Here is a 27,510-nt window from a genome sequence, read left to right as displayed (position 1 = left end):
GCCACAACAACAGAAACAGAATTAAGGTTACTCACAGGCTCGCAGTAGGGAATGCAAGGCGTGACCAAGGCTTTGAACTGGACGATTTCCGAAGTGGGGAATTTGAAGGCGTCGAAAGGAGCGTGAAGAACTTGACCGCTGTTGTTAACTTTGAAAAGTGGTCCCATGATCGTTCGGTCAGTGGGGCAACCGTTGGAATCGATGAGGAGGATTTCCGAGTTGTCGACACCGTCCATGGCTACCAGTTCCCGGACGAAGATCTCGTATGGGGAATCGATATCAGCAATCTGGAATCGGAGCGCCAACGGGTCTCCGACTTGAGCGGCAATAACGTCGGCTCCCTTGCGGTCGGTAATATGCATCGTGACATTCGGCGATCCGACAGTGGCGAGTTGGCTTTCTGAGTGTTGGATGTCACGTCTGGAAAACAAATTTCGCTTTTAGGCCAGAGCTCAAAGAACTCTTCGAGTCGACCGCCCACGAAATCGCTCTCGATCGGCTGAACGTTTTTCGCGGAAGCCGAATACGTGAAAGCTCTTCTGACGTGAGTCGTCGACTGCATTTCTTCAGGGTCCGAGCTCCGAAGCCCCGGGAATACGGTTAGCGCTAGAGAACCACTCACCCATCGACTTCGAGGGAAACTCCGTTAGACACGCTGCGGTTCGAGAGGTCGTAGTGACAATTGACCGAAAGTCCGAGATCCTGATTTGTCACGATCATGTCGTGATGCTGAATGACAATTTCAGAGAAGAAATGCCCATCCTGGAAGAGAGGAAAAGGAATTATTAAAGCTCGCGTCCGAACCAGCGAAGACGAGTAAACGCTCCAGAATGCTTGGAATCCACGGCGGTAGCGCCTGAGCGAGCGAGCGACCAGCGCCGCTGTCTAGGGGGAGGAGTGGAAAAACGTGAATGATGATACGCCTGGCGCTAAATGGCGACGATTTTTTGTCGTGTGTGTTCGCTATCTACAATTATAAAAAACTTGCATGCAATCATCGCCGCCAGTCGACAACGCTAAGTCTCCATTCGGCTCAGGTGGCATTGCCCTCATGACTTGCCCCGCGATTGTTCTCTAAATCCTCTCGTTCCTGATTACTGTCGCGTCCGTTCTCGCGAATCTTTCCTATCAACAAGACATGTCTGCGACGAATTCGAGTTCCTGAGCTGCGTGTAAAGGTTCGGAGGAGATTTGCATCGTTGTGCGACGAAACAAAGAAAAAGAAAATAATATAGAGCATTTGAATTCGCATACGAGCCGTGAGCGAATGTTTTCGGAAGGCCCCGAAAAACGTCGTGCGGCGAAAGCTCGCAGAAAAATTCGCAGAGTTCCCGATGAGCTTGCATCCTCGTCTTCCAGAATGAAACGTCGCACCGTCGTGAAGAGCCGGGTAAACGGACAATGATTTAGATCGGTCGATCGAGAGCGGCCAGATAGAAGCAAAATAAAAAATAAAGAAGAGGGATTTAGACGAAACGATTGCAGTAGCGAACAGGGAGGGAAACAACCGTAGGAGTCAACAACAACGACTGCAGCAACAAGTATTATACAAGAATCCTTCAGAGTAGCTGATGCACTGTGGAACACAAGTGCCCGGAACGACGCATATAAATCAAGTGGAGCGTAACGACAGATTTTCCGGAAAATCTGGAAAGAATTCCGGAGCGAAATTCTCTGCGAGCAGAGAAGACATCCGGCACGCTCGCACGGCAGGGAGGAATAATCGAGTGGATAAATGGACCGATAAATCGTTGCATAATTAGGTCGGAGTGATGCGTTTTGGAAATAAAAAATAATGGACTGATAACGCGACCGCAGCGGGCCAATCGACGCTTGAACAAATGAAGGGGCGAACCCGTGAATCGATCTTTCGCCTGATCGATGAACGAACGCATTGATTGATAGCCGAACGCTTGATCGGATGCTGCGAATAATGTCACAGATTAATGACGGGAAGAGCGGTGTGAATGCAGGCGTCTCTGTTCAAAGGTCACATGGCACGTGTTGTCGGCTTCTGTCGGTGCCGACCACAGCGTCAAAGACGTCAATCTGATCGACGAAGACCTGTCGGGAGCGCTCGCAAAAAAATCTAGAACAGCTCATCGCCTGTTTATTCTCCGGTCGATAATTTCAGTTGGAGTGATGAGAGCACCGACATTTCATTCATCGCATCCCAATTCGGTCCGTGCGTGTACTTGTACACTGTCTTCTGAAGATCCAGTTTAAGACAGGCGAAACACAGTGAATTCGATTCGCAGACTTCATCCGTCGACCACGCTTTCTACCGATCGGTAACAATGGGAGGACTCGGACGGGGAGCTAGAGAGCTAAACGTCAAGAACGACAGTCTTGCGCAGCTAGACATCGAGTGTTGCCGGATCCGGCGCGGCGTCGCCGAGAATCCGCCGACTCACCTCCTGTCTGACGTCGCATTCCAGTTCGTGGTAATTCATCTTGATTTCGAACTCCATCGAGTTGCTGACATCGGTTACGCAGGAATTGGGTTTCGACTTCGAATAGAGTTTTCCGTTGAACATTTTCGTTGATTTCACCCTGGCGACCATCTCCCGGGAAAGGCATTCGATGGTGACTGCAATAGAAGCGTCAATTAGAATAATGTCTACCAATGGAAGATAATTGTGGTCTCTCTCGGTTCTAAGTCGTAGTAGTCGTCGTCTTCATCGCCGTGGTGGTGGTCGACGTCAAAGGACTTCGTTTATGCTTCTTTTATGACGACAGAGGTGATATTCGCTGTCAGCCGTTCGTCAAACGTGCAAGAACCGAGATCGGAGCAGCGGCCTGGACTCCCCACAGCGAAGACAGTGACTTCTGTTTCAGAAGTTCTCATCATCCGAAACGTCATGGATGTGACTTTCAAGAACAAACAATTGTCGAACGATTTTAATTGTCGCGTGTCGCGTCGTGGAAGTGTCAAGGTGCGGCGGCGGCTTTTGTTCGACACAGAAGACAAGACGCCGATGCAGCCACCCTCGTATGCGTTCCTTCCGAATTGTTTCGAATCCAGCCACCTCGAGCTGAGAATTAAGTGAGCGACTAAATAATCTCAACAGTTCCCAAGCAATCACGAATTCGCCGACTGACAACAAGTGTCAGTCGCCCCGAATGCCGTTGTTCGCAAGCAGCCTCTATCCACCGACCTAAATCTTCTCTGACCGTCAAGTACTCCTCTTTTTTTCTTAATTGTGGTCAGCGCTGATAACTCCACCGGTTTTTGTCACATCCTCGAGACTTTCGCGAACGACGAGATACTGATGAGAAGCGGGTTTTCGTATGCGGAGAGATCGCTCGCGCGAACGAATCGCGGCAATTTTCCCTTTGATGCATAAATCGAGAGGGCGATAAAAGGTTCCTATATTCTATCAGAGACCACTCCGAAGTTCGGCAAACGCCTTGGACGAGCATTGAGACCGATAGCGATCCAACGCCACCACCTTCGTCTTCTCCTACGCGCAAGCTCCGTGCACCAGCGTCGACGACCATGTTAACGGTACAAGAAGGCAGGCTGGCCCAACTCGTTCGGTTCCTGCCGAGACGGGCGCTGGTCGACGCATCTGATTGGGAGTCGATGTTGGCATCGATTGATGAATTCAGAGAGGAGAAAAAGAGGAATAGTACAAAGAGAATTTCCAGAATGAAATGCAGTCACCTCAACAAAGGGGCCACACACTACAAATATTCGGAACGAGCCTCCGTCTGCTGGGGACACCACCACCACCGCCGCCGACAATGAGGTCCCCGATCGAGTCGGTACGTGACGTTCCGACACCCGAATTCCGAGGTATTCTCTTGGCCGACATGGTCGAATCCGAGAGCTCTTCGAAAGCTAGCCGCGCGGAGAGATTTCCGAACACTCTACTTCAACAGTAGAATCGAAAAAGACGAGTAGACTGCGGGAAGTCGAACATACCGTTGAAGCAAGATGCCAACTCGTAGGTAAGGGCGTCGGCGATCTTCAGGTAAGGATCTTGGATGTGGGTAAGCGAAGCTCTGGCGTAGTGGGAAACTCTGCACACAGGGTTGGCGGGATCTCCCATATCGTAGGTGTGGCAGCGGAAGTTGGCCGAGAGGCAGATCTTCTTGCATTCTTCTTCGGTCTTGACGTCCTGGTAAACGGCGTCGACAGTCTTCAGAATTTTGTTCTTGATTGTTTTGAACTCGCAGAGCCTTGCATCGTCTGGAAACAGCAGAGGAAACACAGATGCATAAGAGAGAGAGAAGGACAAATTTATGGGTTCCATAATAATCGACGAACACGATTGTAATAATTATCTTCCCCATTGACACGAAAAATTTCGATCGGGTCATTCTGTACCTCTCTGTCTACTTACCGACGACACAGTTGCTCTCGAGGTAATCGATGGTTCCGTTTGAGTCGGCTTGGAAGAGTTTCTTGTCCAACACGGTGTGTCGGTCCATGTCCGAAAGGCTGCACTGCCCGGTGGCCGCTTCATAGTTGACGGAACGGCAGAGGAAATCGGTTTCTTCGAAACACAGATCGATACACTGCTGACGATCTGCGGCGGTCTGAATCTTCTTGATTTCTGCCATGAGATAATGTCCCTTTACACGCTCGTAGTGCCATTCTCTGATGCAACCGGATCCTGGAAGAGAAAAAAAGTCGGCATGAGAAGAGGCCAATCAACACTGCAGGTCGCCCGTTCGAATCGACGGACCACCGACGCGACGCGGTGTCACTTCCGTGCACTCTGTTGGAATCGTTATCAAACCGGTCGGGGAGATGAAAGGAGACCGTATTTTAAAATTGATATCGTATGGAGTTTCTCGCCAAACAGAGTCTAACACGGAATGAAGAACGACTTTTTAAGCGAGCCGCAAGGCGTGGTCATAATTGTGTATATTGAACGAGAGAAAAAAAACGAAAAAAAAATTGGAATAAAAATAACGCGGGGAAGAATAGCCGAATTCATAGGGTACGGCTTTGTGGCGTCACGCTGGAAACCATGTCAGCTTCTGTATATCTGGAAGATCAGAACGAGGACAACGTCGAAATAATCTTCCTTTGGAGTTGCTGTGCGCTCGAACGCTGCTCATCTTTAGCGAGCGTACGTTGAGCTCTGGCGAGGGAGGACTCCGTATCGCAACTGAATGAATATTCCAACCCATGAGGGGAAAACTGTCTGGTGCGCAATCCTCATATCTAGAGCACAACCCCGGGATCCGCGGAGCGCGGCGTCAAATGTCAAATGTGAGGTTCGCGAACTCGACAACATTCACACAGCATACACTCACGCATAATTTCTTCACTTCGGTCGTCGAGTTGCTCCCGCCGTCGGGATCGCGTGCACTTACGCGCATGGTTTCCATGCAGTGAGCCGGGCTCAGTGCTCATGCTCAGCGTTTCGTGTTCGGACCGCTTTTAATAACAGTGAATCATTCACAATAGCGGTGTGATTTGATTGAAGCATGACTCGGCGCGCTGATCGTCCTCAGTGGCCCGGACCCGGGCTCTAGATCCAGAAACGGCAATGATTAGCTGTTGCCTGCTCGTCTGGCGGTGCTCGCCCGGCCAGAGGTAATTGTAATTCTGTGCCTTACATCATCACATTCCATAATTCACATCCGGCCGCTGATTCGCTCAGTGATTTCATTCCGAGCATGCAGCTCGGGAGGAAGATCTTTTTTTTGAAAGAAGCTCTTCACAGGCGATTCCAGGCAACGAATCTAGAAACACCTCGCGTGGGCGTCAGATGAACACTTCGACACAGAATCGGTCACGATCGCAGTGACTATCGCTCGGGATCGTCCCGCTAGGAAATATGGTCCGGGAAACGAGGGAATACGAATGCAGTCATCGAGACATGGAGTATCGAGGCCCGTATTCCCCATCCCGTTTCCACCGAATGTCTCGTTCGAGAAAAGTGTCAATGCCGATGCTTTTCGAAAGCCGGAACGCCGTTCGTCGGACAGCCGGCTCACGATCGCGTTGAGAAGATGTGATCAGAAATATTCCAGGAGCATCAGGCCGAGCGTATTCCGCAAATTCCGTGTAACGTCCAGTCATGGGTCGCAGCTACGTTGCTTCTTTCGTCCGTTCGTCTGCTCGCTCGTCCATCGGTCTATCGCGCCGCTCATCCGTTCGCTCTCGCGTCCATCCATCCTTGCGTCCGATCGGGTAAGAATCAATCGTTCATGCAACGTTTCTTTTTCTCGGACAGGTCTTTATCTACTTCTTCGTCGTTGTCGTCATCGTTGCCCGATCTTCGTTGTCGTTGTCGTCTTCACTTTTTTCTTTTTCGATTTTTTTTCCGTTTCTCCACATCGGTCGGTCCGTCTTGCCCACCGCGTCCAGCGGCGTGTTCCAGTCTTCGCCGGTGTTCTCGTCTTCGTTAAGTCGACTGATCGGCTCGTTGACGGGCTGACTGAGTAACTTATCCTTCAGGGAAGCTTTCAGCATGAAAACAAGTTTTCCAGGCGGAATCCGCCGAAGCAGGCGAACAGCAGCAACGAAAGCACCGAGCGAAGAGCGAGGATGGCGAATCAAAGACGCATCTCGTTCCGTGAATAAAGTCATTCCCTAATTGGGACGGACGATGATACATGCCGCTGCGGGGTGGCCTACCGGCGAGCAGGTGGGCGTGCAGGCAGGCAGGCAGGCAAGCAGCAAGACATTAAGTGGCCGGCTAGAGAATCAGGTTCAACAAAAGGGAGTCAAATGAGTCGACGGAAAAATGTGCTCGTTGCTCTGTCTTCGAATGTTGCTCATTGGGAATTCAACGAATGGACAAACGGAGGAACTAAAGCACCGACTGCCCGGCATAGACCAACAGAATACCAGTCGGGTGGACTACCGGCCGACCGTGGCCGCCAAGCCGTCGGCTCGTTATTTGGCCGCATGGGAGGGAGAGAAAAAAGAAAAAAACAACACAACTCTCATTCAGATCGCGTCTGACCGTAGATCCCTCGGTTGCTCGGTCGGTCGGACCGACGGCCGGTTCGACGGTCAGCTGTTCCCGCCGCTGTGCATTTGAGGGGAAGAAAACTGTGTCAACTTTTATCTGCGGCAAAGTATCAGACAATGAAAGATGAGCTTCTCAGATCGCTCCTAATTTGTCCGGCGGTCCTCCCCTCAGTAGCTATCCATGTATCCGTCCATTCATCATCCATCCATCCACCGGTCCCTTCGTCGGCCCGACCGGTCGTCAGACGCTTGCTTGACTGGATCAGTGGTCCGAGGGCAGGTCCGACTGAGAATTTTGTGAACTCGTTCCTGGCGCTCGCGCTTGTTCCTTCATCATCTTCAATCAAGGCTTCTCCGTTGATGTCTTTGATGTTCCTTCTGCTGTCGATTTGGTGGTGTAGTGGCGGTGTTGTCTGCGGACTCCCATGCTTCGAGAATGACGGACGAGTTCTCAAAGTTCGCTTCTCAAACGAACGCTTGATCCGTCGGTCCCGAGACGCTACTCGTAATAATTATGTTTCGTTCTACGTAATAGAAAACATTAGCTAACGATTTTTTCTTTCTTCCAACGCTCGCGCTCAGTCATTCGACGCTCGTAATTTCGCCCACTTGAATTACGAGTCCGCACTCTCGGCTTGCCCACTCAGACGGTCGTCTTTCAGTGCAATCAATATCTCGCGTCGCCGGTCCATCACTCGAGCTACTGATGAATCGATCCGAGCACTCACTCATCCATCAATCAGAACTCGAAGATCGATCTCGAGATAATGACCTAGACCATTGATCGATCCGTGCGGATTGAGCGGCCTGCCAACGATCGACTCCAAGGACTCGAGAATGAATTCTCCCGGAATATTATCCGGAGCGAATTATTAGAACCCGATCGTGGGACCTGTTCCATATCTCCTCAAGTCCAAGATGCGGACACACGTCTTTTTCCATTCAGAAGCCCTTCCGCCGTCGACAGCTGCCATGCTCGGGGTGAGTCTCGCGGACCCACACCTACGTGCTAAGTATCTCTTGCGTATTTCTGGAGTCCCGTGTCGCCCGGCTGAGCCAGAGCTTTTGCTGAGAGTTGGACCCCAGAAGCACAAATGGAAACTTCGTCTGATTCCGTTCCATCCGTCTTATTCTCTTCGCCCATCTTCAACGAATCCAGCTTCCGTCGTTGTCGTCGCTGCGGGAGCGCCGAGGTGTCGTTCAAAACATTCCGAACCACCCCGGGGGCTCTCACTAATCGATGGTCTGGCGGCGTCAACAGACCGGCTTGACCGTTAGCCGAAGAAGACGTGGATTCCGCCCTCTTACGGTAACAATTGTAGCAGCGATATTCTTCTGCCGCATCCTCTCTTTCGGGCGTTCGCGGGAAGATGGGGAACAGCGATGGCGAGCGACTGACAACGATCGCGTTGCCTACCGAAAGTCGGACCGCTTTTCCAGCGGATGATTGACTCGAATGCTGATGGCGACAAAGCCGTCGACCACGAACACACTGATGAAAACAACAAGCGCATACAACAATCCGAACGGGAGACGGAACGAGAGAGAAGAAAAACGCGACCGTAAGTGAAAGAAGCTACAAATCTCTGGAAAGCCACGGAACGGCCACTTCCAGAACGCCTCCATGAATACCTTTCGATCGATTAAAGTTGCCAGCCGGCGAGCGATCGCTTGGCCGGTCGATCCTTCGGAATTCGCTCGCTCTACGTCGCTACGCTCGCTGGTCTCCTTGCTCGCAGGAAATCGGTCAGCGGTCAACGCATGATCAACGTTGCCATCTTCTTTTTGTGATTGAAAAACTTTTCCGGAGCCGAAAACAGCCCAACAAGGATTGCGACCCAACAATTGATACCGTAATAAAGACTTCGGCGTGATCAGTGTCGAACCACAGTGATTGGTGCTGCGACCGCGACAGATCATCTGTCGGGTGGCAGCACTGACCGATTTCCGACGACCGACGGAACGAAAGCAAGTGCTTCTGGAAGACACATGGGGCTCGGAATATGTCTGCTGCCCGGCCGGCCGGCTTCAGTGAATACCCTTCAGCGGTCAAGTGTTGTTGATATTATTAGCGCTTTCCCGGAGCAAGGCAAACGGCCCCGGATCGTCCGTGGAAAACCAACACGGAGCCATCGGAATCGCAAGACGAATGAAAAATGGAATCAGACGGAAAGAACTGAATCGCGAGCAGCCACCCAACCCGACGGATCTGTACAACCGCGGCACAAAGCACAGTGATCGTCTCAGCGTTTTAGCGATTTTTTTCTGTTTCCATGACACGCCACCATAATTTGACCATGTTCTCTGGTCCTCGCCTTCCGCGGTTGCAGTCGCGTGCGGTGAAAGGATAGGGTTTCTTTCCAGGGCTGGCAAATACGCTTCTTGGAAATTATACTGCATGCATCATTTTTCAAAAGTTACTCCGGCCCGGCACTGGAGACACGGAGCTACCTCGTTTGTTCAACTTCTCGCTCTCTCCATTTGATTTTCTAATTCCGGGGACCTCTCGCTCTAACTCAGCTCCATGGCCCGCAATCTAACGTTGTGTTCCTCTAGATTCTTTCGCTTCTCGAAACCTCACGAGAGCTGCGCATCATCTCTTGTGGACGACGACGCACGGGCAGAAAATTTAAAACGATTAAGCATCTAATGTCGATTTCGTGGTCAGAAATAAACGTCAGCCATCGTAAATTATCACCCTGGTCAGCTATCGTTCGTGTCCTTATCTCGAAGCGGACGATCAAAGCGGCACTTACGAATTATTGCGGCATTTATCTAATTAGTTTAGTTCAATGCGGCCCATCGGATTCGAAAAGATTTCGGGACTGAACGATAATGATTTCCATGATGACTTGAGGAGCAGCGGCAACGGAACGAAATGCTATGCTACAGATAGGAGGAGTTATGGATACCAAAAAATAGATAGAGGAATTGAGAAAATAGCTGTTCGAATCAGATCCGTGAGTTCGCTCATGCCTTCAAAGCTGACTGATCCCGCGAAGAGAGAAACCAGATCGATCGTGCCGCCGAATCAGAAACTGTTCAGACGAACACAGTTCTCGTCGCTCATAATAAACTTTATACCGCCTGCTCTAATTATTCTTCCGATTTTGGAACTGATCAGCCTGAAGTCAGATTTTCGATATGCAGCAGCTGTCCATTTCTCCAACATCAGAAATCTTATCTGTCTTGCATCTACATTAACTTAGATCGGTCATCGGCTGGACAAATTGCGGTCTGATCCAGAACGGAAAAAGAAAACACAGGGTCAGTTGAACCCTTTTCTTGGAGGTACAGTTATTGGTGGGCGACGAAAGCGACCAAATACGTGATCGGTCGCGATCCGATTGCGATGGAAAAATCTTGAGATGAACATAATTCCCCGGCATCTGATTGATTACATCAAAACGAGTCCCACGTAATTAGAATCGGCATGGCATGGTAGAGGCCGACTGAGAGTTAACGGGTTCGAATTCGTGATGTCTCACGGCGGCTAATGCAATCAGAGAGGGTCGGGAAACGGTACGCGTGTCATTGCGGCGGCGGCGACGGCGCCGCGATCGACCGAGAGCAAGCCTCAGAATTTCCATTCCGATACCCTAGCGCTAATATCAGAAATACCGACAGCACCAATCCTATGTAATAATATCCTGTTTGGAAGATAGTCACGACCGAACGGTTGCCGTTCTGTTCGATAGGGGTACACCCCTACGATCGCAAGAGGAGACGGTGCTTTTCTGCTTTCTTGCTCGACCGCTGCCGTCGTTGACTCGCTATGCTCCCTTGCAGCTTATCTTGTGCGAACAATAGCGATGGACCGATGAAGCCAGATCACGGAATATTCCCTCAAATTATTGTTCATCGCTACGCCGGACACATGGCACCCGAGTCATGACGAGAACGAAAGAATCACCTCAAAACTCCCCTCAAGATGCAAGCTCCGGTCTACTGAGGATGGGTCCAAAAGTGTCACACTGAGGACGATTCCGGCGAGGGCCGAGCGAGCAGAAGAAATGAAGGGGAAGAGGGAGAATCTGTCGGGGGAAGCGATTTTCCGAAAGATAAATGCCTCGTGGAATGCAGGAGAGGGTGTCGGCTTTTTGCTTGTATACAACGCGTGATGTGCATATCGATCGCTATCGGTGCTGACCTTGCCAATGTCGGTCGCGATCAATGACACGCACGCACGCAGGATGCTTTCCAATCAGGTGGTGGCGATGCACGATTTTGTACCACTTTCCGAAGTCCATGACAAATGAGTAGAATACGCGAATCGACTCAGGACGGGGGAAAATATTCGGAAAATGCACGTGAAAAAAGTATCAGACCTATCGCAGGTGAGAATGAAGCACGAGATGGAGTAGTGAGCATCGCCAAAGAAAAAAAGAAGGCGACTGACAATAACGCTTCGGAATTTTCCTACTTAATATAATGAATTCATCCGTCCGCGCTTTTATTTTTAATTATGGGGTGCATCAACCGCGTTCGCCGAAAGCAAGATTCCAGCTAATCGACGTGTCATGGTTCTTTATCAAATCACTGGTCATAACAACGCGGCAAGGATCTTGCATCGACCCTTGTGCACAAAAATGTGATTGTGTCTGGAGGCTTAGCGAGGGTCGGACCGAGGTTCGAAGTGCCGAGGAAAATGCCTCGCGGTGAACATTGATCGACACAGAGAATATTCTCCTAGCGGCCCGAACATTCCGAGATCGGGAAGCTTGCCCAACAACTGGGATGTGGCATTGACACACTGTCGTAACGCGTCGCGTCCCGGCCGACTTGACGCTTAGAGACGATGTTTTTTCTCTTCTAGTTTCGACCCAAAGCACTCTAAGAGCATTAAACCCTCGACGTAGGTTCGTCCGTTCGGTCGGTCGGGCGCTCGTTGCTCCGTTTGAAGCTCAGACAAAAATCTTTTGCCGCTTGAGTAAACCTCTTATCCCATGCGGCGCCCAGACAACGTGACTCTGAGTTTCTGTCATCTGGAACAGCAACCGTGTTCCATCGGAAACTAGACGAATGTCAAACTCGTCATTGCGACCCACAGAATCATTCATGGTAGTTCACTTCTCGGAGGCGTCTCTTGAAAATTTCCATCGATTTTCCAGTCGGCTTCCACCTTTTTTCCGCAGATTTAGTATTTGTACGACAGTAAGAGGGAGTTCGAGCGAATGATTCGATGGTGATTCTTCGGATTCCGCCCTCTTTTTTTCCTCGGAAGGTTCTGGCGCTACCAACAGCTGTGCGAACGTTTCCGGGTGGTTCCTGATGTGCCCAGACTTTGATTTCTCCAGCGATGCAACGATTACAAAGACACCCTTCAGTTTTGACTCCATAAAAGTTTTTTGAGGAAGTTTCTCATGTCTGTTACGACTCCGGTCGTAACAGACATGATTTCCAACGCTCGAGAGAGGCTCGCGACCCAACAGCGAGGGATTTCTGGACGTATCGTAAAAGCGTTTTATAAGCGTTGTCTGCCCCTTTTCTCCAAGTCGCAGATGTGTTTTTATCAATTATCGTCTCAGAGAGAATCGCGTAAATGGGTAAATGTCGACGAAAAATATGATAAAGAGAAAATCATATCATTTGACCATCTCTGCCGGAGCATTCCGGGTGTTGCTTTTCGTCTTCTGCTTTCAGACGCTCGCTCGGAATGCTCTCGCGACCCGACCGAACGGCTCTGAATAATAGCGTGTATCTTCGAAGGCGGCCCAATCGCTGCTGCCTCTCACGGCAATCTCTGTGTCGAAAGGGAATGGAGGAATCGAAGAGCTCGAATATTCAAAAGCGAAGCGTTACTGCTCGCACTGATAATCGGAGACTATTTGGTTTCGCCCGCATCCTGACCTGCTCCGGTCGACCGTCCGCTCCGGGAAAGAACAAAGTCGACCGATATATCTCCATTGATACACTTTTCCAGTTTCGGCATTTCTGGAGGCGAATCATATCAACATAAATAAATTCATTGATGTCGTTTGGTAAACGACCACTCCCGAGTTTTTCCGAGGAGCAGCATTCATTCAACCGAATGGCGACGAAGAGTGGAGAATGGAGAGGTATCGACGAGATGTTATCAAAGGATTTTCCATGAATAAAAAATACATTCTCGTACCGACAGGCGACGTACGACACCGAAACCGGGAAAGGAGTGAAGGGGTGAAATATGGAGAGAGGTGAGGAGAACGATCTACGTGACGTGTGAAAAGTATGGGAACAATGGAAATTAGAACGCTCGCCGCGGTCCACGGTAGGCACAATGTATTAGGCGCGAGCTAGGATCCGAGAATGCGCCTGGTCGTTCCGAGACGGACTCGGTGTCCGGAGCTTCTTCCGCGTGCGAGGTTCTGGGGCCTCCCGCCAGCCGGCGGTCACACTAAACGCCGAGACTCAAATTGGAAATTTTCTCGGTCTACGAATCCTGCCATCGGAGGGCGCTGAGGAACGCGAAGGGTCGCTGACGGAGTCGCGAGCACGTACAGAGCGCGCAGCTGACGGAATGCAGCGCGAACAAAGAGCCGGCGACCGGCAGAGTATCTGATTCCAGCCCGATGATTGAGATGCGCTACATTTCGACGTGGTGGTGAAGCATATGGCTGTGTAGCACTCGATCAAAATAATTTTTCTATAATCGGTCTACTTTGATGGAATGCAGCAATTATTCCAGAATCAATAACACTTCTTCAGGTCTGGCCTTTGAGAAAAAGAGCCCCCGCGATTGCGTCGGAGCTTCTTCTTCGTTTGTTTGACCACCTCGCTCTCTTTCTCTGTTCTAGTCTCTGCTGAGATGATCAACGGAATTTCAGTGCAGTCATGCTCTTCCAGTTCACAGGGTGGGGGAATTGAAGAAAAGAGGAATTATTATCATTACTTTTTTTCGAAAAATCAGGAATTGGAGACTCGGGAGGAGAATGGAATTCTAGGGCCATTGTTCTGAATTTTCAAGCGAGCGGAGATGCGAGACCGGTGAACGAGATGAGTTTGCTGAAATTCCATCCATGTTCCATTCAGCTATTGTGGAAATAATTCCAGACCATGGATGACCAAACGGCGAAGCGCATAGCGGTGCGCCGACGGTCCCGTTGACTTTGAATCTGGCTGAGTTAAGAATTTCTATTCCCCGTAACAGAGCCACCTTCAGCATTGCTGCGAATGAGCGCCGAGCGATTCCTGATATTGAGCATAAAACTACGAGCAACCCGAACTGCTGACAAGTCAATCGGAACAAAAATAGGCGAGGCACCAAACGCAAGTGAAAAACAGGAAAAAATGTTACGAGAAATCGGCTCGGTTCCAAGTCATTGTTTTCTGGTCTCGTCCCCCCTCCTCGCATTCGCATCCACGTTTCTCATCGAAATTTCAATGGTCTGGCGACGAAAGTCTGCCATCCTTTGTGAGCTCACTTGGATTTATTTTAGTCCCTACTTTTGGGGTCGATCCCAATTATGCAGAGAGAGCAACTCCTGAGCCAAGAACCCATTGCCACGGAGAACGCGAGGACTCCCGTCGACAATAATTCGTCCGGAGATTCTCGTTCTAGTAGAGTGAAGAATTGCGATGGCCAACGACGACTCAAATCGACGAGCTGCGAATCTCTTCTTTTTGAAAGCAAATAAGTGTGTTGCCGATGTTCACGGATCATCTGTCAAGCGAGCGAGATGTGGAATCATAAGCGGATTATAGAGATACATGTTCGAGCGTCCGGAGCGTCTATCTTCATTCATCGGGAATATCTACCCGGCGGCGGGGAACGCTTCCCCTGCCCAACAGTCAGGCACCTCGATCGAGTGGTCTTTCGGCTCACCGGCAGCTAACTCGACTTCTTGACGACATCTGTCAGAATGATGTGAGCTACACCTCCGTTGTCATGTTTCGCCGCAATCTACGGCATGCTAGACGTTTTTCCTCGGCTCCATCTCCTTCGGGTTTCGGGTACCCGACGCTGTACCGACACCGACGTGCGCGATGTGATCGCTGATACATACATAGTAGTAGAAGTTGTTGTCGTCGTGTTATGAAGGTCTTTTCCTAATCATTCACTCAGTCGAAGAGTAGAGCCACGAACTACCAGTCCTCTCTGACATGCAACATGGAAATCAACCGACGGAGCGTTCCTCGACGGAAACGACATCAGGTGCCGCGAAACTTTCGCTAAGCGACATGGTAGCCATTTAAAGAATTTCCCCCGGGGACTCTATTCGGGGAATTTCTCCTTTCAGCTTCCTGAGGGAAAGCACAGGTTTTTTTTGGAAAAACGATGCTTTTCCGTTTCTTTGTTCGCTCGTTCTTCGGCTCGCTATTCCATCCCACCGTCTAGCCCAGGGAATCGGAGTTTGATGAGCGCTCGGCAAAACGTTCAGAACCCGAGACTCGCTCTCGACACCTGGATCCGAATCTCGTTTTCGACGTCACTATCGTCACGATAGCATCAGATGCTCGAAAGAGTACGGGGTTGCAATCCTCAAACCGAGTTGCTGTAGCGGCTCTGATTCCCGCCGATGCCCATAATTAGGCGAAAGAAATTTCTTTGTGGCATTTAATGACACTTGGATGTATTAAGAGCAGGTTTTCTCGACATGTATTTTTTTTTGTGTTTCAGAGCGATTCTGGCTCCAGATAAATCGAAGCGCTTTCTGGGGTTGCCAGACAGCTTACGAAAAGAACACCACCGGAACCTCATCATACGGAGAGGCCAAGAAATCTACCTCCGTGCCGAAAGGGACCAGGATGATATCTCTGGTCGGAGAGGCGGACTCGGCAGGCGACGTAACTTGAGGAATTATTGGAAACGAGTCATGAACATTGCTACACGACTCACCGAATGATACCGGTCGGCAATCAAGCGATGTGACTGCCCGAATCGGGAATAGATTGGACGTGTTCTTCTCTTGTGTCCGGCAGAGAGCATCAGGGGATAAACTTATTGATGGACCACCGAATCAGCGGGTCGCCCGACTTTCTTACGACGGACGACGATGATCCTGTGATTCTAATGAGGACGACGACGATGACCAATCGACCGGGACATCGCCCATCAGTTATAACTGAACCCTTCCGAATCTCCATCCAAGCCAAAGTTGCCTCCGATAATAATATTTCCACCTCCACATCGAGCGAGCCGGAATTGTTGCCACCGAGGGTGGCCCGCAGTTTCATTTCATTTCATTTCAAAGTTCATCTTCAGAGAATAAGCTCCAGCCGTCTTCGGAGCTGTTCCGCATTAATGTCCGGCGTAGCTTCGAGGAATCAAGTTCATTGTTCAAATGCGTTAGCTTGATTGCTCGGTGAGTGTGGCGTTCAGTAAGAGCGGCTTCGTGGGAGTCATTGTGATCGGTAGCTGACTAGATGCTTAACTTGAGGTTTGTCTGCACTCAATGTGGGGCCCCGAACGGAAACGCCTGACGTTCCCGTCTGGCCATGCCTGAGACGATGGAAGAGAATCCAAAAAAAAGCAGAAAGCAGAAGACGAAAGCCCCTCTTATTTTGAGTCAATGGCCCAAACGAACCACAACGCAAACTACACCGAGCGTAAAAAAAGTCGAACCACAACGAAACTCGAGAATATCCAAATGCTGCCACTGTCCAGAAGGTCAGAGCATCCAGAAGTTCTCCATACGGATAGAGTGTCTGTAATTGACAGGGATTCTTCTTAGAATGCGAGCACGCTGAGGCTCGACGAGCTCGGACTCGGTATTCGCGTGAATAAGAAGATGATACGATCGATGTTCTAGATAATGATCTCGGCGTAACGACGGCGGTAGGTTTGCGTGCGCATTCAGTTTTCCGGATTGTTCCTCGTTGTCAAAAAGATACTTCGTTGCAACCACAGCGGGTCCCTTGAGTCGTTTTTGCCGCCATCCTCTGTACGAACACTGACTTGTCTACTGGATGGCTCGATATTCTCATTATTCTGGATGGTTAAGCGATCGATCAATTCATGCTCATCATCCGCTCAATCAGATCCACGTTCGACCGTCCTGGCAATCTGTCGCTGCTGGCTCACGGTGTTCTTGGACTCGCTCCGAATTGTGATCCTATCCGATTGCATTCCGTCATGGATGCAGAGAGACCGAATGTTTTGTTGTCCTTAATGTTGCGAATTCGATTGAAACACTTCGGAGCCCATTCATCCGCGAGAAATAATCTCGCGGCTCATTTCGATCTCTTTAATGAATGTATCCAGTAACAGTTCTCTGCATCCATGGAAGTCTCTAATGCAATCAATACGGTGGTGGTCGCGTTCGTTGCTCCAGAACACGCGGTTCCGACAACTTTACGAGACATCGATAGGAAGCAATGATACCACGCTCTTCGCTGAGGCAACGACGTGAAGCCGTTGATCTATCGGAACCATCGATAACGTTGGACGAACGATCAACGAACTACGCTCGAACTATTTTCTTCGTAAGGCGCCGATGATGCTCTTTTTCCTTCTCACCATATTTTTTTGACGTGGCCTATCCATCGTCGCTGTTCTAGAGCCTCTCACTCTTTCGACTTTCTTTCTCTCTGCCTTTCTTTCTGTTTTCAGTCGATCCGTCTGATTAGAATAATTGATTATTTATATAGCATCGTGATGATAATTGAGACGTTGTTCTCTCGTTATGATCCTCGGATTCCGTCCCTGGTTCTTTCGAACGCATCGAGTGCTCGTTGGAACCCCTCTATATTTTGTCATTTCAGTTCTGGAACTCTGATCGAGGGAGCGAACCGACTTCCGAGTCGCGTTCTTTCCGGACTCTATATATTCCAGTCTGACTGTGGGTCTGTCCTGAGACGACAATTTCCAGCGGACGTCACCGAACGGCACGGTTAGCAATCACCCGCCTCAGTCTAGGCCGCCGGCCTCTGTCCTGCTTTCACTATGAGCGGGGACTAATGATCAGAAACGTGATCATCCAAAATCATACAACAACACAACAAACGAAACTATAACGGCTGTCGTATGCAAATCTCATCCATATGAAACTTTTACATCTTCATTCTGGTCACGATCACCTGGGATCGGGTCGGATAACCTCTCGTTAGCCGCCCGGATTCTCACCCCGGTTCGCGGAGCTCCAGGAAGCCCGGAGGATCGGCTCAATGAGAGTCAGATCCGATGGGATGAAGATGTTAAGAGAGAAGGAGGAAGTGAAGAATCTCATTTTCTCTAATCGTTATTTTCTGGTCTCAGCTGAAGTCTTGGACTCGGGCCGCAGCTCCGTCGCGGCCTAAGGGAGCTCGCGTAGCAACGACATTGTTTTTCATCGACTGCATTAACGATAACAATGACAAACCGAGCGAACACCATGGTTGCCGCGGAAAAAAATAATTCCCCGCGGAGAAAGGAGAAGAATTCCCATCCGTGTTTTCTTCTGTTTTCCGCGAAGTTCCTCTAGCTCCCGCGTGTGTGAACGTGTCGAACATTAAAAGGAACGGGAGACGAAAGATTTTACGGCAACTTAAATCAGCAGTTTTTCTTTTCCTCTTTCGTTTTTGTCTTCCCTCTCTGAAGAAGAGTTCACAGGGACCCCGGAGTCACAAGCGACCGACACCAGCTGAGCGACGGCGACAACGACCGTTTTCACGGGGTAGGGTTCCATGCGACGGCTTCTCAACTACATATAACCAACACCCGTTAGTTCAATACGTCAACACCTCAATCGCTTCTCCAAGATGCTCCTCCACAGTGAAGTGCCGAGCTCTCAGTGTAGAGCGAGCGGGGAGGCGACGACGGTGCGGCGCGATTTGGATACGCAAACATTACGCGGGGGAGCGAGAATTCTGCTCAAACGTTGACATCTTGAACCCATATCGCCATCCCTCGCTCTTGAAATGACATTCAAATCCAGCAGATTGACCACCATCCGGGGAAGCCGGAGAGAATAAGTGCGAAACGTCGCAACGATAAAATACGGACTTTCAACGCTCTGCATCGGTGACGGGGTAAATTGTCGGACATAACGCTCAGGGAAATCGTTTCGTATTATTATAAAATAAAGAACAAATCGAGTATCGAATAGTCGGGCAAAGCAGAAATAGAGCGAGAGATATAAACATGAGCAGTTGGCTCCAGCGCTCACGGCGGTCAAGCGCAGATCCTTCCATGATCTGCCAGAGAGCTTTTTCTTTGTTTCTCTCGTCTCAGGTGCCTCAGTTAGTTCCGTGGACGTAATCATAAAATAAAATTGCCACCGTCGAAATTACTAATCTTCACCAAACGTGATGACAGAAATAAATCAGCAAATCCGTTTTCTCTGATTTCGGGTTTTCTGCACGAGACCCGTCGTTAGTTTCTGCTTGACTGTCAAGCGATGAACCTGAAGAAAATCGGAAGGACCCCATCAAGAGAAAAAGTCAACCAAGATCAATCTCGGTCTTGGACAGAGGCGTGATTTTCGACAGGTGCCGTACTTGGTTCTAAATCGAGCGCTTTCGAAGTCCAAAGAAATCTCGGATGAGTCCACGCCCGATAATAATTATTATATCTCCGCTTTGCTTTATCTGCGCTGTCGCAGTGGAATCGTCGGTTTTTCCCTCTTAGCAAGACTTGCTGCAGGAGGTAATACATGGATTTCAATGACGGACGCTCGCGAAGCTTCTGTCGTTCACCCCATTGAGTGCAATCCATCTTGGACAGCTATCTTGAATCACTGGAACGGAACACAGCTTCTGTGTCAGCTTCACGCGAGAACGATCCGATTATGGAGACGCGCAAGATTTCCAGAGGTTGAAAGGTCTCGGCTGTTAAGTGGTCCAAAGTCGGTCAGGAATTCTTAAGCAAACATCTCGAAGTCTGGGGGATCCATCCCTTGTCAGTGTTCCCTAAGAGAGCTTAATGATCGCGTTGCTTGATTTTTTTTTCGAGGGTTTGAGACTTGCTGAAAGCTCAAGTCCACACCGAAATTCCCTCCGAGCGCCGAGGCAGCGCGGCACCAGCCCGCGGTGGTGAAAAAGTGGACCGGGGAAAAACCATGGCGATGAAGGAGGACAACAGACACTACTGAAGTGCGAACTCCCTCGCCAGAAGCTTCGTCTTGGACAGTTCGAAGCGTTCAAACAGTTGAACTGCAATCATCGTAATTGGCGGCGAGACCATCACGCATTGTGCGACGTCCAATGTAATCAACATCCGTTTTGTCTCGCGTAAAGATAAACAGAAAATCGTTGCTGAAGAAGTCGTCATCGAAGAACACAATGATCCGCCGCCGCTGCCACCGGTCGTTTATACTGAAGTCGAAGAACATGACCTGTGAGCGTCACGGGATCGGGTTCAATCCGTTCAAGAGCGATTTCCGTCCGTCTCCACGCAGGCTCTCTGCCGTTGCAAAACGAATTGCGTGAATGAGGAGTCGCTGAATAATGCGGGTTCCAACCTTCGGAGTATCTTAACACGTTATTCAAATCATCAAAAACACAGAAGTAGTGGCATCAGCCTTAGAGTCAGAAGTGAACCGCGAACCATTCCCTCTTGATTTATGCTCTCGCTGAAGTTGCTCGTATGTCTGATCTATTGTGTTTGAGTCCGAGGGCATTTTGAAATTTCGAATTTCCGAAAGAACAAAAAGCCACGCGAGACCACGTCCTCCCAGAACTTCGCCTCACTCGACGGACGAGTCAGTTTCATGGAGGACCGGGCTCTCCCGCTATATCAGTGCGAATTACATTATTCGGTGTCGATGCATTTCTCGAATCGGAGAGAGATGCGCTCAAACACGGAAAAAAATATTGGACGACGCAGAAAACTCATCCGGCTCGAGAAGACATAAACAATAAAATACAGGGATGTGTCTCGTGCTGAGCTCGGTTCAGAGAACCGTGCTCGCGTCGTTAACGACCGCCAACAACGGAGCGTTGCACAAATTGGTTCCAACCGAGGAAAGAAATAAATGATTACGCGAAGGAAGTCGGATCGGAATCCAGCCCCGAATCGCACTCCTCGTACTCGTAAACGAGCTGTTAGCCCGTAACGGCGGAATCCGAGTCGAAACCTTTAGCCTTCACGCTTGCAGCCGAACGACGATTAGATAACGACGACGGCGCGGCGGACAAGCCGGACCGACTTACGGACGAGCGGACGGACGGACGAGAGAACGAGCGAACGACGGAGCTGGGTAATTACGGATCCATTTGTGCTTAAAATGAGAAGTGTCGAAGAAGCTTTGAATCTCGATACGATCCCACATCCGAGTCGTCCTCGACCAGCGGAAGGCTTGTGGGCATCCCATTCGTCGATAAGAGGCTCCTTCTTCGCGAGCAATTGCGATTGACAATAAACGCGAAATAGAGAAACACAGACGTTGGCTATTCCGCAGAGCCAATGATTAATGTCCGATTCGTGTGAGGAGACCCGAGTAGATAGACGGAGTTCGAGATGCCCGCCGCCGGCTCGGCCAACGGTAGATGATCGATGCAAATAGATCTCAATTTAAATACTTTCCGTTCAGCAATCGAGAGCGGTGGAATCCATCTTACGGGTTCGACAAACTCGTGGAGATCTATCAATCCGATATTCGATATCTGCTTCTATTTGTGCCTACGATTCGGACATCTGGGAATTCTTCACGAGCGGAGAATCCGCGCGAGCGCTTCCGAATTACATCTTCGTCGAAAAGCAAATAGAATGACTTCATGCGATAGCTACTATTCTTTGCGATGCCGCAGAGCAGAGAACGAAGAGCCCGAGTACTCCGGAGGCGGGCGCCATCCCTCGAAAAACCCTGCCCGGTAAGTAATCGGCTCCATCACAGTGTGGGATTCCAGCTTTCGATTGAATCGATTACTGAGGGATTCCGCAATCAATCGAGCGAGCGAGCGGGCAATCAATCGGACAAGCGATCGATCGATCGCTTTCTCTCAGGAGAGTCTTCGATTGAGACGTCTCGGCGAGACATGCGGTCAGCGCCGAAGTCACACCCGGCACCGGGTGATTATTCCTCAGCGGTCGCCCGATGCCATGCCGGACTCCCAATTGTCCGAGAGCGCCGGATCTCACGAAGATCCAATCGAGTCACCGAACGACATTGTTGGACGACTTCTTCCGATTGTTGGGACAACAGCTGGCATTTAATAGAAATGATCAAGCTCGGTCGTAGTCACTCATCGCACCATCAAACGATCATGAGCGTCGTCAGCCTATAAGTCGCCTCGACGACAGCGAAGAGGACGACGTCGACGAGTTCACGGGACAACGGCTTCTAGGGTCGTTTGTGATTGTCGCTTGTCCAGATGTTGCCTCCGGTGGCAATCATCGCCGCCGCTGCTCCCACCGTTGCAGTAGTTGTTGTAGCTGTCAGGATTGCGCAAATGGCGAATCGGACGGATTGGAGTCGCCTAATTGTTCTTAGATTCGTTTTAGAGTTTTCCGCTCTTGTCGTTTAAGCAGGAACAACGGACCACCGCCTGAGACGGCCTATTGTCAAATTAAGAACACCCGTGATCTGAGGAATTCTGAAGAGCAGGCGGCTGTCAGCGGCTCCACCGGACTGGCCGAAGACGACATCGTCAACAGCGGCACCGAGTGACGGTCGCAACGAGCGGTGCTAGTTTTTGTCTGCTTAACAAGCTCTCGGCATCCGTCATAATTACATAAGCTGGCTTTCAGCAGGAATTACTCGGACTTCTGCACAACGTCGACAACAACGGCGGCGACGACCAAGACGGTAACGTCGACTCCGCAAGCGAGGGTGTCCCGAGTCGAATGTCACGACGATCTTCGGGGAAACTGCGGCCGGTCACAATACAGGATGAGTTGACGGACACGGCGAGCAAACGACCTCAGAGAATCATTAACGGTATCATTAGTCGCCGAGATAGTCGACCAGTCCGTCGCCGGTAGAACTCCTGCACCTTTAGTGAACATGAGCTCGTATTCGACTCCGGATGAACGCGACGAGACACGAGTATCACTCTCTTAGAGCCGTGTCCCGAATGAATACGGACGAACGCGCGGCGCAAAGCAACAGACCGCACCGCCACAGATAACAGGCTCTCAAAACCGACCATAAGCAAACAGAAACGTCAATGAATGTTGAACACGAACGATTGTATCGCGCTGTTTGTTGCATTTTCATCATTGTCTCCGACTATGTAGCCCGGCCGACGAGTGGGTCCGGATCCAATTAACCTAAAGCGAGAGAGACGTCTCCACGACGACAAGAGCTGGACAATAACGTCTGCTTGACCACCGATGGGCATCTCGTTCGTAATGTTCTCACACTAAATTTCCGACTGGTCCGGGGAGAGCTGATTCTTTTCGGACGGATTTCGCTTCAAAATATCTTCAGGAAGAATTAGCCCACCACCCCCGGTCCCCAACCCCAGCCGAATCAGCTCGAGCTCACTCACACTGACCGAGTCGAACTGCTGTACCGATCGCGCTTACAGAAGCAGCAGTAGCAGCTGATGTCGGCTGCTAAATAGAACAGGGTGATTGGCAGAAAGGAGACGAAAAAGATGTGACGCCCAAATTGCGTTCCAGGTCGGCATCAATGTCGTCTATTCCCCGATCGCCCTTTCGACAGATGCTGTCTCCTGACTGGATTGTTGGCCACCTGACTGGTTGGCGCTCAATCCGACCGTGGTCGATGTTGGTTCCCGTTTTTTCCTCACTCTGTGGGTTGATTCGACCAGGCCGGACGCGTGTACCGATTGACGGGAGGACGAACGGACGAACGCACAAACCGACGACTGACCAATCGTTGACCAACTGGTCGCCAGTTGCCAAGTCCACTTGTTTAAGAAAACAAAACTTAAAATGATTCCGCACACGATCACCTACCCCTCGTGCATTCCGAGCGTCCGATGAAAACGTCATTTGACGGGCCCTGACTGAGGTCAACCAACCAGTCGAGCGATTGAGCGTCCAGCAAGTGGACAAGGAGTCGGGAAACGTATCAAGCCAATCAACTGAACGCGTCGAACTTCACAAACATTCCTGAACATTCAGGTCCCTTTCGACGCTCTCCCAGTCATTTCATCGGGTCTTGTCTCGATTGAAGAACAATTGAGGTACAATTTTTTTTCCTTCGAAGACCCGAGTGGATCCGAGAACACAATTCAATGCCATGTGGATTCAGAGGGTTGCTTTCAAATCTTCCGCCACCAACGATCTCCACATCTCGGGGAGATCTCGTACCTGACATCTCGGAGCGGATTCTTCACGTTTGCGGGAGAGGGGGACCGATTTCCTGATTCGTCCCTTGTATAGGACAAAAATGATTCATGCTCAGAGGTGTGTTCCTCGCTTCATATGAACTCCCCGGCATCACGCGTCCGATAGATTGAAGCCGGCCGCGAGGCGGCCGACTGAGGTGGCCCCACAATTACGGTGACTTATATACAATGCGAGGAAAATTACTGATCGTAGACATTCTAAGTGGCGGCGGAAGAAAATATTCGGTGGAAGAAGCGTTCCATGTTAGCGTCAGAGTGAGGACACATTCGAAATTCTCAGGCAGATTCTTCGCGAGGAACTGGAATTATTACTCGAATTAGAGCAATCCACTTCTTGGAGAGAAATTCACGTCGACCAGTTTGTTTTCGAGAAGAATAATGCCGATCTCGGGATCGTGACTTTCGGGCAGCGGAAATTCTTCCAAGATTTTCTCCGAACCCTGGTCCAGCTTGATTACGGATCTTCAAAGATGGAGCATCTCTCTCGGCTTGTTATATTTTCTGTTTTCCGTATGTATGTTTGTTCGTCTGTCAGCGGCCTCTCTTACGTTTTATTCTTTATTTTGTATGGGCCGGCCGGCTACCCTTATTAATTCATTTGCCATGCACCCCACCGAGTCGAGAACAATTCAAAAATGATTTGCTGCTGCTGTCTTTGAGAGTGGAAGCTGTAGAGCGTGGTAGCGGCTCTGATGACAATTTGAGTTCCCCATCAATTACCCGTATGATCTCCGCCAGCATTGTTTGTGAGTTACTTCGTATTCGCGTGTCGAGCGCGTGTCCTGTTTGTCCTTCTGCATCTTGGTACGAAGTGCTCGATTGTGCCACTGCTGGTCCCCGTGCCGACCCCAAGTCATTTGCACTCGGTACAAGACTCCGGTGGTCACTCCTGCCCTTTCGCACAATTCGATGGCTTGACTGATCGATTCCATCGAGAAATGCAATGCACACGATGACAAGCCAAATCCTCCGTGCGGCCAACCGGAAAACTGCGATCGACTGTTTTCAGAATCCAAAGACTCTATGGAGATTTATGAAGCACCGCATTCTCCCAGAGCGCTTGATCGATCGCAGCCTGAATGAGGATTATCCGAGCATCGCCAGATCGATGGAACAATCTCGCCTGATTCGCGTAAGCGCTCGGAACGAAAACTACGTTCGGAGGGACCAGCAAAGCGAAATGAATGGAAGACGGGCGTGGAACAAGAATCAAGCCGGATCCCTGATGATATCCTGACGGCTCGTTGGATGTTCGGTGAGTGGTGGAGTGGACTTGCAGAACTCCGTAACGAGTCGGAAGGAATAGAACGGCGCGGCATCGTTTAAGACACCCACCACGAAAACGAGATAATAATGTGTGATAATACGCCTCGTTCTGTCGCCGTCCATCTTGTTCTTGATTGGATCCAAACGAAAAAAGAGGGACCACAGCAGTTGCATGCGTCGTCACCCGACACCGTTGCTGACGCCGCCGCGGCGGCGGCGAAACTCGTTGTTCTGGCTTCATTTTCCGTATTTCGCACTCATTCGAATCAGAGGCTTATGCCGCCGTCGGGGAAACATCGTATCCGCTGCCGTGAGCGAAACTTCGGTATTTTCGGCGATCCCGCGCTTGCCTTCCAGATTGTGGCGCGTCGGGAGGAAAAGGGTGAAGTGACCCATGATGAGAGCACCTCGGAGCCCACAGAGCTGTCGAGCTGTGCGACAGGCAGACTGTGAATGCTGCCGCTTTGCCATCACGAATTTCACTCAGTCAGTCGGAAGCAGGAGATGGATTGAAACTAAGAGTCGGCGCCACGCTGGCGGTTTGGGCTCCCCGCGTCATAGATCGCTCTTGACCGTGATCCTTCTGATGGTCATGGTCAAGGTTCGATCGTGGACGCGATAGCCTGCGGTCTGATTCTGGAAATCAACTCACCTCGGATGCAGACTTTCTCGGCGTAGATCGTGAACACAGGGAACTGCGATGGGGAGAGGGATTGAGGTCGTTGAGAAGCCGACGATGAGAACAGAACGCAAAGTCCGGTCTCGAAGTTCACGGATTTGCAATCTTCGTTCTCACGGCACATCTGGAGACATTGTTTCAGCTGGAGAACTCCGGCTTTCAGCTCAATCGTTTCGGTTGGCGATGTGTAGACATAGCCAGCCGTCAGTTCGAAGCTCGGGCTGCCCGAGGGGCAAACTGAAAAGAGGAGGAACAATGTCTTAGTTGCTATTACTTTTCCTTCTGTGATTCCTATTCTCCAAGAACGTTTGAAAGTTGATCAACATATACACATGCACTCACACACAAACAAACTCGTGCTGGAAATGAACCTAAGGGAAACAGCGACGTGGAACGAAGTTATCATACGAGTGACGATGTCCACTCTCATGGAAATTAGCTCGCGGTACCGCAGATTCAATTAAGAAGCTGCTGGTCATTTGGACCGTGCTTGCCGCTCCGAGTGATTCAGAAGCCCGGAGGAAAATAATTAGCGTCGAATAAAGCAGACGTTTCTATTCCGGCAGATTTGATGTTTCCATCGCAATGATGACCAGATGACCCAAGCTCCGCGCACAGGTGCGACGCGAGCTCTTGAACCCATCTAGTTATGTGAGTGTGACGGTTAGATTGATCACCGTAACGTCTCGATGCATGTGGTATCGAGGAAAGTCAAGTCGACGAAAAAAGGCGAAAAACACAGCGGATGAGGGAAGAATTATCGCTCGACACTCGATCCGTTCATCCGTCCGGTCCGCCACTGACATAACACGATTCAGACGCTGAGCTGGTAATTTAATGAAGTTCTGACGACGAGACCTCCACGGCTCCGGCAGCAAGCTTGTCCGCGTGCCTGCATGACGACCTGCATCGTGGCCACTTCCAGTTTTGTTTACGACCAGACGCTTTTACGATTTGATCGTATGAAACACGCTCTTAGCGCTCCCTGGGCTTCCCGATCGCCCACCGGTTTGTGACTTGTATCTCGTATTTCCTTCGAGATATTCGACCCGACAGATGCAGGAGAGGAACGTCATCTCGAACGTCTGTCTGTAGAGCTTTGAGGAAAACCTCATTCGATGCAAAAGCCACGCATTACAGATTTTGTTTCCATCGATGGCTTTGAACTTGGGCGACAATGACCCATTCGGCGCAAGTGTTGGATATTCACGCCGACATCGGGAACGTGGAATTCGAGAGATTCCTCAGTGCGCTCACCGAGCTAGAGAGGCGGATTGGTGGCTGTGAATGCCGTGTGGCGGGACGCGGGACACTCGCTCTGATTCTTCCGACTCTGACTCGCGGGAAGTGAGCACGGAATTCTCAAAGATCCGAAGCGATATGCGCAGGTTTCTAGACGTGCTCGTCGCCCTGGGCAGACTATGATTGACTGACCGAGCGACACGACTCGGAGCGAGGTAGAAAGATC

The 27,510-nt window shown here is 50.3% G+C and overlaps 1 protein-coding gene across 1 annotated transcript in view; it reads right to left on the bottom strand.

Annotated features, from left to right (window-relative positions):
• LOC100899565 (uncharacterized) overlaps positions 1-27,118 on the bottom strand; it is a 28,091-nt gene extending 973 nt beyond the window's left edge. The window contains exons 1-7 of the mRNA XM_003744764.2: positions 27,049-27,118; positions 26,016-26,279; positions 4,350-4,622; positions 3,929-4,195; positions 2,415-2,590; positions 623-762; positions 36-420 (exon numbers count right to left, since the gene is read on the bottom strand). Coding sequence (XP_003744812.1) covers positions 36-420; positions 623-762; positions 2,415-2,590; positions 3,929-4,195; positions 4,350-4,622; positions 26,016-26,279; positions 27,049-27,118 — 1,575 coding nt within the window. The remainder of the gene's footprint in view (positions 1-35; positions 421-622; positions 763-2,414; positions 2,591-3,928; positions 4,196-4,349; positions 4,623-26,015; positions 26,280-27,048) is intronic.
• Between the last annotated feature and the right edge of the window lie 392 nt (positions 27,119-27,510).

Source organism: Galendromus occidentalis, unplaced genomic scaffold, assembly GCF_000255335.2.
Source record: "Galendromus occidentalis unplaced genomic scaffold, Mocc_1.1 scf7180000077474, whole genome shotgun sequence".
NCBI lineage: Eukaryota > Metazoa > Arthropoda > Arachnida > Mesostigmata > Phytoseiidae > Galendromus > Galendromus occidentalis.
Note: the sequence above shows the minus strand (reverse complement) of the source record. Positions and strands in the feature narration are given on the sequence as shown.